The 14714-nt window shown below is 43.7% G+C and overlaps 1 protein-coding gene across 2 annotated transcripts in view; it reads left to right on the top strand.

Moving 5' to 3' along the window:
* The first annotated feature begins 520 nt into the window (after positions 1 to 520).
* The window catches only part of LOC121608696 (cullin-5-like), a 19338-nt gene continuing 5144 nt past the window's right edge, over positions 521 to 14714 (top strand). The window contains exons 1-18 of one of the 2 annotated variants that reach the window (XM_041939982.1): positions 521 to 568; positions 3239 to 3348; positions 4762 to 4861; positions 5177 to 5353; positions 6188 to 6272; positions 6455 to 6600; positions 6904 to 6984; positions 7701 to 7794; positions 9063 to 9193; positions 9398 to 9505; positions 9823 to 9887; positions 10009 to 10141; positions 10259 to 10390; positions 10680 to 10803; positions 11870 to 12045; positions 13242 to 13403; positions 13946 to 14064; positions 14358 to 14481. In XM_041939982.1, the coding sequence (XP_041795916.1) occupies positions 545 to 568; positions 3239 to 3348; positions 4762 to 4861; positions 5177 to 5353; positions 6188 to 6272; positions 6455 to 6600; positions 6904 to 6984; positions 7701 to 7794; positions 9063 to 9193; positions 9398 to 9505; positions 9823 to 9887; positions 10009 to 10141; positions 10259 to 10390; positions 10680 to 10803; positions 11870 to 12045; positions 13242 to 13403; positions 13946 to 14064; positions 14358 to 14481 (2091 nt within the window). In that variant the 5' untranslated portion in view covers positions 521 to 544. Of the gene's footprint in view, positions 569 to 3238; positions 3349 to 4761; positions 4862 to 5176; positions 5354 to 6130; positions 6273 to 6454; positions 6601 to 6903; positions 6985 to 7700; positions 7795 to 9062; positions 9194 to 9397; positions 9506 to 9822; positions 9888 to 10008; positions 10142 to 10258; positions 10391 to 10679; positions 10804 to 11869; positions 12046 to 13241; positions 13404 to 13945; positions 14065 to 14357; positions 14482 to 14714 lie in introns of both variants that reach the window. The other variant, XM_041939981.1, reaches the window with a different exon arrangement.

Below are 14714 nucleotides of genomic sequence, written 5' to 3'. Positions count from 1 at the left end.
TTCGTCTGATAAGATATTTCTGTTTAATAATTCATTTATGCAGGCGTAAATGTGAAGGACGTTTACTTCGATTTTTCACTCAAGTCCAAAATTTCACATTTAAATTCAAGCTTTAGAAATGCATTTGGAGCCAAAGGGCCACTTTGTCAGATTATGGTGGCATTAACTAAAAGTTAGTGAAAAAAACAAAACAAGAAGTGGTTAAGCCTGCTCTGGTGCTTTCAACGATATAATCGACCAACCTATATACTAATATTTTTGGACACTTTCTGTCAGACTAGCTTTGTCTTTATATAAGTCAAGAAAATGGATATTGGCAGTAAACGGGAAGTTACTTGATTGTTAAAATTTTATAAAACGCCTTTGGCACAATCTCATCAATATAGTCCCTCCACAGTGAGATGCTGTCATTAATTGGCGTTGAGTTTTTAGCCACCAGAAAGTGATCTGCAGTGTGTGGGGTTATTACTGTACCATGACCTAATCCCGAGCCAGCTGTAGCGCTTGTCTCGCGAGATTCTGCGAGGTGATAAGTTGAAGAAACATGGCGACGTCTAATTTGTTAAAGGTAAGAAGCGCTTGAATATATCGTTTTTCCCGTATTTCTGTGCAGATTTAAACTCTTTGTTTTCATATATAATGCAGCTATATATTTGCACCATTATGGCATATATATACATGCCCTAATGGTGCAAATATATGAAATAAATGCACAAATACATGCGCCTGAAGTCACAGTTGCCACCGTTTTCGCTGAAATCCGGTGTTGTGTCGGGGTCTGTTTCCCGAACCTTTTATTTCCCCCCTGCCTTGAACAGAACCAATCCTCGAACCGGACCCCAAACTGTCTTCTCCTGTGAATCTACACCAAAACTGAACCGTAGCCGTTACCCTAATCAGGCATCTCAGCGACGACGAACCATAGCTTAACAAGATCCGTATCAATGCCCAAACCCAATACTGGAGAACGCGGTACGAGGGAAAGGCGAACTTCGACACCAGATACTCGTCCTCGTCCGCAGTGCAACTCTAAAGTTCTTTCTTTCGGCTAGTTGTTGCTAACATGCTAGCGCCTCTAATTTTGCTAGCGAACAGACGGAAAACCAATCTCCTCTGAAGATGAACCTGTCAAATACACCGTCAGTGTGTACAAGGCCATGTTCACCGCTAAGTATCATCTGTTAGCAAAGCAGTTCATCACTTTGCTGTCTGTGAACTAAGTTAGACTGTTCAGGGCTTGTCTGAACATGATTAGCTAGTAAAATAATTAGCCTCTGCTCAGTGACCAGGTAGCTGTGACAGGCGGCCCGCCCCCCGTCCCGCACTCTGGCGGCTAATGTTGGACAGTGTCAGGACCCTCATGGAGACCCGCAGGGTCCTGCTTCACTGATTATTTGTTGAGATGGATGGACCAGAATTCTCCTAACCTACGCAATATGCCAAGGTTTCGATAAGGTTGTAAACTATTTTTTAAATATTCTTGCAGCTATTATTGATGAATCTGTTGTTTAAGATAACAATAATGGTACACACCCCTCTTACATTAAGTTCTTAGATTTCTTAGCCTGACCAGCTACCTAAATGTGCCCATTCGTGCTGTAATTATTGATAACAAAGAAAAACTAGCTGATCTTGGTATTTTTTTCAAGAAAACGTTTGATTTATAATTTTATGTGAATTGGCCATTTGGCTTTTCTGTGATATAAACAAGCAATTTGTAAAATTGCGACTGGCATTATTCATTATTTACTGACATTAAATAGACTGAATTATCAGGTCATTAGTTGATAAATTGTAGACTCAATGCAATCAGTCAAGGGAAATAAGTTTTGTTGCAGCCCTGGAAGGAAATATATATAAAGAGATTCAGAAAAATGTAGAATTTCCTGTATAGTGTTCTAAACTGACACAAAAACATGGGATCTGGTTATTTCAGTGGAAATGAATGTAACGGCCTATATGAAGCATTGGAACTGTTTGATGTGTAGCAGACAGTGCAGTCAGAGGCTCATCAAGCTACGTTCAGTACCCCATAATGACAAAGTGAAAACAGGATTGTAGAAAATTTTGCAAATGTATGAAAATGAAAAATGTAAATATTTCATTCATATTAAGTATTCAGACTTAATTCATTTCTTAGTTGAAACACCTTTGGCAGTGATTACAGCCTTGAGTATCGTTGAGTGTGATGTGACAAGCTTCCCTGCAAACCCTCTCAAGTTGTCAGGGTGAATAGGGACCTTTGGTGGACGGCCATGTTCAGGTCTTTCCAGAGATGATCACTCGGGCCCACGTCCAGGCTCTGGCTGGACCACTCAAGGACATTGTTGTCGCCGCATTGTCTCGGCTATGTGCTTAGTGTCATTGTCCTGCCGAGTCTGAGGTCCTGAGAGCCAGAATCAGGTTTTCATTAAGGATATCTCTATACTTTTCCCAGTTCAGCCTTCCCTCAAAGCTGAGCAGCCCCTGCCCCTGAAAAACATCCCCACAGAATGATGCTGTCACCAGCACGCTTCACTGTTCGGATGGTATTGTACAGATGATGAGCGGTGCCTCATTTCCTCCAGACATGATGATGAGAGCTGAAGCCGAACAGTTCAGTCTTGTCTCATCAGACCAGAGAACCTGCCTTCTCACAGTCTGATGTTTTTTTGTACATTTCCCAATATCTGTCCCTTGACACAGTCTGACAGGTGTGTGCACGAAAGGTCACTGAATGGCCACTCAGTTGTTTTTGTCTGCCACTTCTGAAATCTATGTAGACGGCTGTAGAAATGTAAACACTGACCTGGATTTTTTACCTGCTACAGTTAATATTCACTCTGTATGTGGCAGGTAGCAGCTGCTAATTTCATTCCTCATGTCCAATGAGTTGAATTTACCACAGGTAGACTACAATCAAGGTGTAGAATCAACAGAGATGAGTTCAAGTGTCATAGCAAAGGGTCTGAATACTGAATGTGCTGCATGTGAGATCAGTGGAACCATTCCAAGAGTTAAACTTCTGTTCACAAAGATTACATTTCACCAGTTGTTCATGCAAGTCTACAAGGTGGCCAGTTACCAAAACTGATATAAACTTGGTCTGACTTCATTCTTTGTGTTCATCTTTGTTTGTCTCTGCATTTCTGTCTCTGTCCTCTCTGGCTTTCTCTCCCCCAACATCTCACCTCACATTTCTGTTTTTCATCCATCCTCTTCTTCCTCCCACTCCACCCATCCCATATCTCTCCTGCAGAACAAGGGGTCCCTGCAGTTTGAGGACAAGTGGGATCTGATGCGGCCCATCGTTCTCAAGCTGCTCAGACAGGAGGCCGTCACCAAGCAACAGTGGTTCGACTTGTTCTCGTAAGAGATGCTCTCTGCTCTGTCCCTTAGTTCTTTCTGTCTTACATAAGAAAGTAGTCCAATGTGGGATCGACGCAGCTGCTACTACGGCTGCTGCTGCTTCAGATCCTGAACACAGTTGCCTTACTTTGAAAGCAGAATGACACAACAGGCTGCTCACAGCGTGCTATTTCCGTGCATTTCAGCCACACACACACACACACACACACACACACACAGTATAGACGGGCTTAGTTTTTACCAGCAGGTGTTGCCCTCTGCATAATCCCCACACCATGGTATGCATTTGTCGGTAAGTTGTTCTGGGATGTGTCCCTCTCATAAACTGGGATGGAGTGTCTTGTTTGTCTTGTAACATCGCGATCTTGATGTACAGCCACCTCTCATGATAGAAAGCTACTATGGGTTAAGGCTCGTCGCTTTCTTCAATGCTTTGATGTATTTCCATGTGAAATAGGATTTTGTAGTGTAACTTAACATTATGAGGATTTTGATTGAAAACTTTGTGTTGAGACAGTAATGGCATATGACAGTGTTGGTACATCAGTTGCCTTTTCTGAATTTAGTAGGTGTGAGGAGGATTGCCTCATTATTGTTGTAACATCTGGTGAGTGTTTTCTTATCCGAATCGAGATTCTGAGGACAGAGGGTGTCTGATGCTGTTCCGACTGTTAAGCCACTTGAGGCAAAATTATGATTTCTGATATCAAGCTATATAAATTAAATTCACTTGACTTATTAGACTAATATTAAATAACAGAAGGGAAAATGTGGAGAGTTGAATTGACCACAAAGAGAAAGTTGGTGATTGCTCTTTTTTGGTCTAGAGAAAGATGCGAAGCAGGAATCAGTTGAATTACCATTTGTCACCTCCTGTGTGCCTCAGAGTGTGAGGTACATAGTTTGGAGGAGCTGCACACATGCTGGGATGAAACCACAGAAAATGAAAAGCTGGGACAGGATTCAATCGTGTGTCCTGTGCGATCACGGCCAGGCAGCAGTTGGCAGTGTTGGAGTGTTGCTCAAGGAGCAGCTCAGTCTGTCAGTGTTTGCTGTTCTCTGTCAGCGATCATGACGTTGGGTTTAAATCAACCTTTATTCTGAGATGGACACTACGTTTCTTTTGCTTACATGCTGTGCAAATATTACAGAAAATTCTGATCTGCATTTGTTGCCTGGCAACATGACCTTTTTGAAAATGATATTGTGAAGAAAGAGGACCTCCCAAACCCTCGCTGTTGTCAGTGGCAGCGGTCTGCATGGGTAGTTACACCATCACCGCACTGAAAGTCACATGTCCTGTACTGTGGAGTCGATATCAGATGCACCGTTTTAGACATGTTCTTATCACATTTAGTCATGAACTTGAATTAACTGTAATGATATGCCATTTCCTTCTTGTCTGCCCTCCAGAGATGTCCATGCTGTGTGTCTATGGGATGATAAAGGACCAGCTAAAATCCATCAAGCCCTCAAAGAGGACATCCTAGACTTCATCAAACAAGCACAGGCTGTAAGTACTGTGTGTCTACTGTAAGTCTGTTCGCATTGGTTCACTTTTTACGGGTTTTTGCTGTTTGATGGATTGTTTTTGGCGTGAGTTTTGGTAAGACTTTTTCAGTCATGCACCCATTACCTTAATCTGATGGTAACTCAACACGTCTTTCACACGACACAAGTCTGAACTGAACGCAGATTACCATAAAAGCTGCAGCAACTCAAGGCGAAACACGCAGAGAGAGAGAACATAGCATCACGGCGTTTCATAAGTATTTATGGGTTGACCTCTACCACCGCTAACTTTTGCTTGCATCTGTTTCCATGGCAGCGGGTGCTGAGCCACCAGGACGACACAGCTTTGCTAAAGGCCTACATTGTAGAGTGGCGAAAGTTCTTCACCCAGTGCGACATCCTGCCCAAACCCTTCTGTCAGTTGGAGATCACGCTGATGGGCAAACAGGGCAGCAACAAGAAAACAAACATGGAGGACAGCATCGTACGTAAGGTGAGAGGAGGAAGAGGAGGTGAACTAGATAAGAAGAGGGACAGCAGGGGCAGGTGGAAGACCAGTAGGGACAACAACATTTTGCACAATAGTTGAGAGAAGCTGGAGAGAAATGGATGAATAATTAATTGCATTTACGAATATTTTTATTGCACATTGGTTTATTTTATTGTAGTTATCTTAATTTTATTCTCTCTAATCTGTCTTATTATCTTGTTTCTAACATGGGGGTTGCAATGAAAATTTCATTGACATGTCATGCTCAATGACAATAAAGAATCCTGAATCTTGAATAAAAAAAGTTGGCACAACGAGAAATGACAAAATCATAAGCAACTTTAGCAAGTTAAGGAGAGAGGAGAAAATAGAAAGGAGAGGAGTTGTAATATGCAGAAGAGGTTGTGAGATGGAAAAGATGTGGGAAAGCATTATGTTCAAAATGATCAGAGGTATAAGTAGGCTGTAGAGAGGAGCTGTGGGTCACTGTGCCTAAAAATCCTCCTATGACAGAAAAACTTATGAATCATGTGATATTTGTTTGATCTCTGTGAAGAAGGTCTCAGAAAAAGCATTTCATTTTGAGATAAAGTGCTGTAGAGGAGGAGGTTGTGGGCGGCTGAGTGAATATGATTCAGTCAGCAGACGAAAGAAGTTTTGTTCAAAGCACTTAGTAATTCAATTTGGCTCAACTATTCTTGGATGGCAGGAAGTGTGACTTGTTTTATTTTTGGTGAACTTGATGCCTGTTCATTACTGGCCTTCCCTTAACTCTTCTAGCTGATGCTGGACACGTGGAACGAGTCAATCTTTTCTAACATTAAGAGTCGCCTGCAGGACAGCGCCATGAAGCTGGTGCACGCTGAGAGGCAGGGGGAGGCCTTCGACTCCCAGCTTGTTATAGGCGTGCGAGAGTCGTACGGTAAGACAGACAGAAATAAATGCAGATGAACACAACATTGTTAAGATGTGTTTTTTTTTGTTAACGTGTGCGTTTAAATAAACACAGAACCTCTGAATTTTTGCAGTAAATATCCAGGAGGGAACGGACGAACACTAATTAAACCTCTTTTTGTCCGATTCTCCGTCTTTCTCTCCCACCAGTGAACCTGTGTTCAAACCCAGAGGACAAGCTGCAGATCTACAGGGATAACTTCGAGAAGGCATACCTGGACTCCACAGAGAGGTTTTACAGAACACAAGCACCGTCCTACCTGCAGCAGAACGGCGTCCAGAACTACATGAAATATGTGAGCCACGATGATAGGAGCACAAGTGTTCCTGTGAAGGATGCAGATTACTCAGATGTTTAGCTTGATCAGACTCAAAACTCAAAGCTGGATGGCCAACACGCAGCTGTGCAAACTGGGATATATTGTGTTTTTGCAGAGCAGACAGTCTTTCTGTTTGGATTACAATAATACAAATGACTAACATGTAAATGCGACTTTCACCCTGGTGTAGCATTAAGGTAAAATTTGTTGACAGATTTGAGGAAAGAAATGTTGTTACTGCAGCAGCTGTGTTTTGTGTTAATGTGTGTTTCCCTGCAGGCAGACGCAAAGCTGAGAGAAGAGGAGAAGAGAGCACTTCGATATCTAGAGACACGTCGTGAATGTAACTCTGTTCAAGCAGTAAGTGTGTTTGGCAGCATCTGGAGCATCATAGCATGTTTTGTCATCAGTTTCTGTAGAAATGTTTCCCTGATCCCACCCTGAATCTACTTTTCTCTGATTTTAGATCATCTCATTAGCTCACATACAGTATGTTTGTGTAAAACAGCAGAATGGAGCCTGACCCCTTCTGTATTTTTGAGGCAGAGACTGATATTTGAGGATAATCTTATATTGATCAATATTTGCTTTTTACGTCTCTGCGAATGAATGCTGGATTTACATTCGTCGGGGTGGGGTCCAAATGTGTAATAATGTTGCCCAGTGTCTCCTGGATGTGTAAATAGTGTTTACTAGCATGATGCTAAGTTTATGAGGTGATAATATGTCAGTGTGACAAGTGGTTTTGTAAATTACCTCAAACATATGTTGGGCAATTCTGACTGCAATTTCTTGTTGCTTATTATCCGTCATCTATGCTGATAATTCAATACAGACAGGATGTCTGTGATAAACTAAAATTGGTTTCAGCTTTGAAGATCAGAATAAGATAGACTGAAGGTTTTGCACCTAATAAACTCTTTTCTTTTAGGTTTGCTTCTTGTCATTGGTTCAGATTGTGGTTTCACTTCAATTAACGGCAGCGAACATATCCTGAAACAAGACGCCGACCTTTCAGGAGTCTCATGAAGTTTGTTTCAGTGCAGTGAGTCTTTGTTTTCTGTGTATTCTCACAGCTTATGGAGTGTTGTGTGAACGCTCTGGTGACCTCGTTCAAAGAAACCATCCTCGCTGAATGTCCAGGGATGATCAAACGCAACGAGACAGACAGTGAGTACTGATGCACTGTTTGCCTTGATTGTTTTATAAGACACAATCTGTAATGGACTCGTTATTCAGTATTGCATCAGCCAGCTGGATTTTAAGGTTGGAAATAGCTTCTCCCAGAGTTCATTGGGTCAAACAGGACCTGTAGAGCTGTCCAACTATCCAGCCTCAGTTGCTGTTGATGAACATTTACAAAGCCTCGTTTCCGCCGTGTGGTCGGCTCGGCTCGACGCGTTCTTGGTGCCAGGTACTTCATTCAGCGCCGTTTTCCACTTGAGCTGGTACCCGTCAATGTGTAGGCGGGATTCTCCAGCTGATCGTCATAGCGACACTGGGTGAAACTGCCTTGACATCGTCTTGAATGTGACAGTCATGAATAGATGTATGGACGATGCTGTCACAGCCATGATGCATTTTATTTAGATGCACTTCGCGGATTCTGATTCTCATGTACGCGGCTTTTATTTGTGGATTTGAGTTCAGAGTTTAATATTTTACAGTCACATCAATTAGTTTCTGAAGCTGGATGAGCTGAATGTCCACCCTCTAATTATTAGATAGTACCACCCACCTGTAAACGGCAGGTCTGTGTTAAACCTAGAAAACAGAACACCCCCCCCCCCCCCCAGAGGTGTGTTACCAGCCACAATGAAACCATCTCACAGGTCTCATACAAATCACCGAACAGCACACTACAACAATATCTGAACTTCTTCAGGGGACTATCCAAATCGTATGGAAGTTATTTATTAGGTGGTCCTTGAGGGCCTGATTAGATTCAGTGTCTCCGTTTAGTTTGGTAACCTCGCAGTGCTGCGGGTGTAAGACAGCATCCATCCCTGCAGTCGACCAAGAACAGGCAGGCAAGCCGGCAACATGACATCTGAGCCGTCATATGCACTCACTGAGCACCAGCTGCTGCCCTCAGGGCGGAGGTTTAGAGTACTACGATGTTGTTTGAATAGATTTTAACTCTTTCAATGATACTTCAATAAAAATTTTAAATGCTGACAGATAAAAAACGGATATGAAAACCAACAGAGCGTTATTTTTACTTACTGATGATATTTTCCAGTTGTAGCACCTCTCTTGACTTCCTGTACCGTCGGTTCTCATCTATCTATCATCTATAGTCTTTTTTTACTCTGTGTATTCATTATTACGTTCCCAGATCTGTTTCTTGTTACCTGAAGCTGCTGAGGAACACATGCACTTTATCAATTCATCATCAAATCTGTGTCGTCTCTTTCTTCTTCCTCTCCCCGGAGCAGAGCTGCACCTGATGTTTTCGCTGATGGACAAGGTTCCCAGCGGGATCGAGCCCATGCTGAAGGACCTGGAAGAACATATCATCAGTGCTGGACTAGCAGACATGGTGGCTGCTGCCGAGACGATCACTACTGTACGTGCACAAACGTTCACTTCAGCAAGGAGTTAGCATGTTAGCCTCCTCGGTGTTCACTTCATGCGTGTGTTCATGATTAAACCCAGACTTGTTGTGTATTTATGAAACGCTGATGCACATGTTGTGTAGCAGATGTGTGTAAAGCAGGAATGAGGATTCAGTGTGGGACATCAGTACTGAGTTCTGTGTGTGTTTGTCCAGGACTCTGAGAAGTATGTGGAGCAGCTGCTGACTTTGTTCAACCGCTTCAGTAAACTGGTGAAGGAGGCCTTCCAGGACGACCCACGCTTCCTCACTGCAAGAGATAAGGTCCGTTTTATCCGACCATCAACGCAGTTTTGATAACCAGCTGATTAAATGTGAATAATTTCCCTATTTTAAATCTCCGCTGTGCTGAAGGCGTTTTCTCATTTTCTTTATCTGCACCATGTTGAGACCTTTGAGTCTTGAGTTACTATATTTTCTGTCCTTTTATAGACTAAATGGATCATTGATTAATCAAAAGCATAACCAGCTCATTAATAATGTATTTGTAGCCGTGCTTGTTTGGTCCTCTGCTGTGCTCTGCTCTGTTTTGAATGGCTATAATAGCTCGTACATGTTTTCTGTTGCTCCTCCCCCCGCAGGCGTACAAGGCTGTCGTCAACGACGCCACAATCTTCAAACTGGAGCTGCCTATGAAACAGAAAGGGTGAGGAGGTGCAACTGTTTGTTTCCACGTGGAGCGACCCAGCGTTGTTTTCTGTTCAGTTAAAACCAGTCACAGTGTTGTGGTGTGTGTGTAAATGCGTGTGTGTTCCCCGTCCACCCAGTGTGGGGATGAAGACTCAGCCCGAGTCAAAGTGTCCCGAGCTGCTGGCGAACTACTGTGACATGCTGCTGAGGAAGACTCCTCTCAGCAAGAAACTCAACTCAGAGGAGATCGAACTCAAACTCAAAGAAGTGGTGAGTCCCTGTCCCGTTTGGCTTTTATTAAACATGGCTCAGCTCAGGCTAACTAGCTTTTAGGCGATCCATTTTCAGACCACTTCAGGATTTGTTCTTTGTCTTCTCTCCTCGCAGCTCTTGGTGTTGAAGTACGTCCAGAATAAAGATGTGTTCATGCGTTACCACAAAGCTCACCTGACCAGGCGCCTGATTCTGGACATTTCAGCAGACAGTGAGATTGAAGAGAACATGGTGGAGTGGCTGAGAGTGAGCTACACTTTCCTTCAATTAAGTTTATGTTGTAATGTTTTTTTCCGCTGGCCTGGTTCAGCGTGCTTTAGTTGTGTCGAGCCATGCCGAGCTGTGAATACCTGTGTTTGCACTCGCAGCAGGGGAAATCCACACTGAAGCCTGTTCAGCAGTGGAGGGAGTAACAGAGCTGAATCGACTGAAAAATAATATAAATAATATTGTGTGTGTGTGTGTGTGCGCGCGCGTGTGCGTGCGTGTGTGTGTGTGTGCGTGTGCGTGTGTGCGCGCGCGTGTGTGTGTGTAGGAAGTAGGAATGCCTGCCGATTATGTCAACAAGCTGGCCAGGATGTTTCAGGACATCAAGGTCTCAGAGGATCTCAATCAGGTCTTCAAAGAGATGCACAAACACAACAAGCTGGCTCTTCCAGGTACCACACACACACACACACACACACACACACACACACACACACACACACCGTGTTGTAGGATTTTGATGCATTTTGACATTTTTACATTTTAGACTTTTTGAGACACCAGAGACAGGGAGAGGGGTTTGTCTTTGTTTTTTTTTTAACTTTGTTTATGATTATTATTATTTTTCATGTCAAGCAGAACAAACAGAACAACATATAGACAGAATAATCACACTGTACACATTCACAGTGTGATACCATTTGGGGCAGCCGTGGCCTAGAGGTTGGAGAAGCGGCTTGTGATTGGAAGGTCGCCGGTTCTACAGAAAAATTTGGGTGTGGTGGAGTACCCCCTCCCCCCTCCATTAGCAGGCTGATGTGCCCCCGAGCAAGGCACTTAACCCCCCCTATATGCTCCCCGGGCGCCTGATGCCCTGTGTGTTTCACTGCATGTTGCATGTGCATGTGTGTGTTTCAAAAACAGTGATGGGTGAAATGCAGAGAATAATTTCCCACTTTGGGATCAATAAAGTGAATTTTAAAAAAAAGCCAAGGTTCCAAGTGTCCAAGTTAGTCATTGCAAAACGTTGATCCTCCAATTACAAGTGTTCCATGTATTTATAGGTCAAAGTTCACATAAAGTTACGTTTGGATGGATGAAGATCTAGTAAAAAGCAAACTGTTTGTCAGCCAACGCTCATACACTGTTGCACACACATGGTCGAATCACCATCACAAAGCAGAACAAGCAATAAATAGACGCAAACACATTCATCACTCGGGTGATTGTGATCTGCATGATCCAGAGTCAATCTGCTTCATGCTGGACCAGGCAGAGCAGAGCCAGGCGTGTTGTCCATGTTGCTGATTAACGCCTGACAGATCTCTCTGTTACATCAGTTCAAGTTGCTGGGAGACATCAGTACAGCGTGCAGATTTTTGATCCAGCACCTGTAGAAGTGTTTTTTGTTACGCCACACGCCTGTCCCCTTTCTACCCAAACATAAACGCTTCTCTGGGTGAAGGATATGTTTTAAAGCTGCACTTTCTCAGAGTTCTTCTTCCTCTTCCCCTGCAGCGGACAGCGTGAACATCAAGATCCTGAACGCTGGAGCTTGGTCACGAAGCAGCGAGAAGGTTTTCGTGTCGCTGCCCACGGAGCTCGAGGACCTGATCCCTGAGGTGGAAGACTTCTACAAGAGGAATCACAGCGGTCGCAAACTCCACTGGCATCACCTCATGTCCAACGGCATTGTGAGTGAGCCGCGACAGCAGAAAAAGACGAGTCTCTGCTGCCACCAAGAGCCAGCCATCACAACCTCATGGAGATAATTATCGGGATAAATGTTGCTTCTTCATGCAAACTCTCTACTCCCTGAACTTTATCTTCCTCGTCCTCTTCCTCACTTCTCCTTAGAGGTGCATTATGTATGAACAGGCCACCTGTTGAATTAATTCAAACAAATATGGTGCAATATATTACCAGAGTAACCAAATGTCACTGTCAGTGGCGTGCACAGACTTTTTGAAGGGCAGGGGCGGAAAGAAAAAAAAGGGCACATATAGCGCATCCTCGCCACTGAAGAGGGCACTTTAGCACGCGTTTTGGCTCCCAGAGGGCACTTTAGCACGCGTTTTGGAGTCCAAGAGGGCACTTTAGCGCACGTTTTTCAAAAACTGGGCCCCCCCCCTTGCACGCCACTGGTCACTGTGACCTCACAAAACATATTTTTGACCATAACTCAAGAATTTATTTGCTGATTATGTCAAAATTTCACACAAATGTCTCAGAGGATGAAATGATGAGGTCATGACATGTTATATCCAAAAGGTCAAAGGTCAACTTCACTGTGACATCATGATGTTGTGGAGAAACTCTTTTCTGGTCATTATTCAGCAGCATCACTCAGGAGCTGAAGGCAGATTGTGGTCATGTTTCACATTTGGTCAGATGCTGAGTTGGTGACTCTGTTCTTGGGTGTCCACCTTAATATTTAAGCTGATTGTTTAGATCTTCTGAGCTGCAGGTTCAACATGTGTGTGAAGCCTCAGCCGTTTACAGTTTGTAGCTCCTCTGCAGCAGCGTCCGTATTTGAAGCATCGTAGTCACTACGAGCTGATTGGTTGTGCTGATATTGACCTTCAGGTGATTGTCGTTGCTCCATGTGATGAAGCTCTCTGTCTGTCCTCTGCTTCTGTGGCCAGATCGTCTCTAAGTGAAGACAGCATGGACATGATTCACTTGAATCACATCGTGTCAGTATAGTGAGAACTTCCATTGCAGAAAAAGAGTAACTTTTATTACACTCCTTCAAAGTCTTCACATCATTTATTATACGAGTGTGGAATTGACTGGTGGGTGGAGCCTGAGGTGGTGTTTCTGTGTGTCTTCTGTGTCTCCAGTGAGGGGACACTTCTCACCTTCTCTGTTTCTCCTCCCATCTGCTCAGATCACCTTTAAAAACGAGGTGGGTCAGTACGACCTGGAGGTGACGACGTTCCAGCTCGCCGTGCTGTTCGCCTGGAACCAGCGGCCCAGAGAGAGGATCAGCTTTGAGAACCTCAAACTGGCCACAGAGCTGCCTGACGCCGAGCTGCGCCGCACACTCTGGGTAAGACCGAGAAAACCTTTGAAATGCTTTATGTCACTCCACCAATTACAGTACACGTCTGCAGGATTAAGACATTTACTGAGGCTAAAAACACAGAAAGAAGACACTGCCGGCAGCACACAGCTCAGACTGAATGCAGCCTTACCGGCCATCTGTTGGTTTTGTTTTTTCTGTCAGTCGTAACCCACCAGCTGTCAGTTTGTGAACATGCCAAAGACTGATCTGAAATATCAGAATCACTCATCTACATCCACATCCCAGCTCACTAATGTTTGCAAGCAGAGACTGGTGCTGGATCAGTTTCTCAGAAAAAGTGCCTCTGTGCACAGGTTAAAAATAACAGAGGGCCTCTCAAAGATCTGAACTTCTGATCAGCTACAAAAACAGCAGCAGGAGCGTTAAAGAAGTCACGGAGCACGTCATGAATCGTATGAAACCATTCTGTTCTGCCTTTAAGGACACACACACACGTCGGCAGTATTTCTGACTTCAGCAGTGATGTTGTTCCATATCTTAAAATGTCCTTTCTGTCCTCTCTGCAGTCTCTGGTTGCCTTCCCCAAGCTGAAGAGACAGGTGTTGTCTTATGACCCCCCAGTTAGCTCGCCCAAAGACTTCACCGACAGCACGCTCTTCTACGTCAACCAGGAGTTCTCACTCATGTATGTTAATGAGTTCCTAGAGGTTACGTCCACTTCCTGTCTCATTGATTTACTTTTACTCTTTTTCCCGAACAGCTGAGGAGGAATATGAAAGTTTTTCCCATAAAGTAGTATAATTACATCTAAAGTTATAAATAAATATGTATATTCTTATTCCCAAACAAATTTATTAGCTATTTCTGTTCTGCTCTACAGCTCAGCTCTGCAGGCTGTTAACGTGCACCTCACCGTGAAGTACTCATTCAGTATTTTGGCCATTGATCTTCTGTGTCCTTGCGTCTGTTTTTTCTCAGCAAAAACTCCAAAGTCCAGAAGCGGGGAAAGATCAACCTGATTGGTCGACTGCAGCTCACCACAGAGCGAATGAGAGAAGAGGAGAATGAAGGAATCGTTCAGCTCAGAATACTCAGAACTCAGGTACGCAGATTAAGCAGGCGTTGGTGGTCGGACCATCAGGAGCAGTTTTGGGGTTCTGCGTCCATCACAGGTTAAGACCTGGTTGCTATAGAAACCAAACCAATCATAATGTGTCTTTTATTTAGCAAATGTCAGGTATGTTTTAGTCACAGTGTGCTTTACAGAGAAGAGTTAAAAATAGATAAACCATTGAAGCAGCACTAGTTTGTTCCACAGGAATCATCTCGTATGGA

Source organism: Chelmon rostratus, chromosome 7, assembly GCF_017976325.1.
Source record: "Chelmon rostratus isolate fCheRos1 chromosome 7, fCheRos1.pri, whole genome shotgun sequence".
Taxonomy (NCBI): domain Eukaryota; kingdom Metazoa; phylum Chordata; class Actinopteri; order Chaetodontiformes; family Chaetodontidae; genus Chelmon; species Chelmon rostratus.
This window is presented reverse-complemented; position numbering and strand designations above follow the sequence as displayed.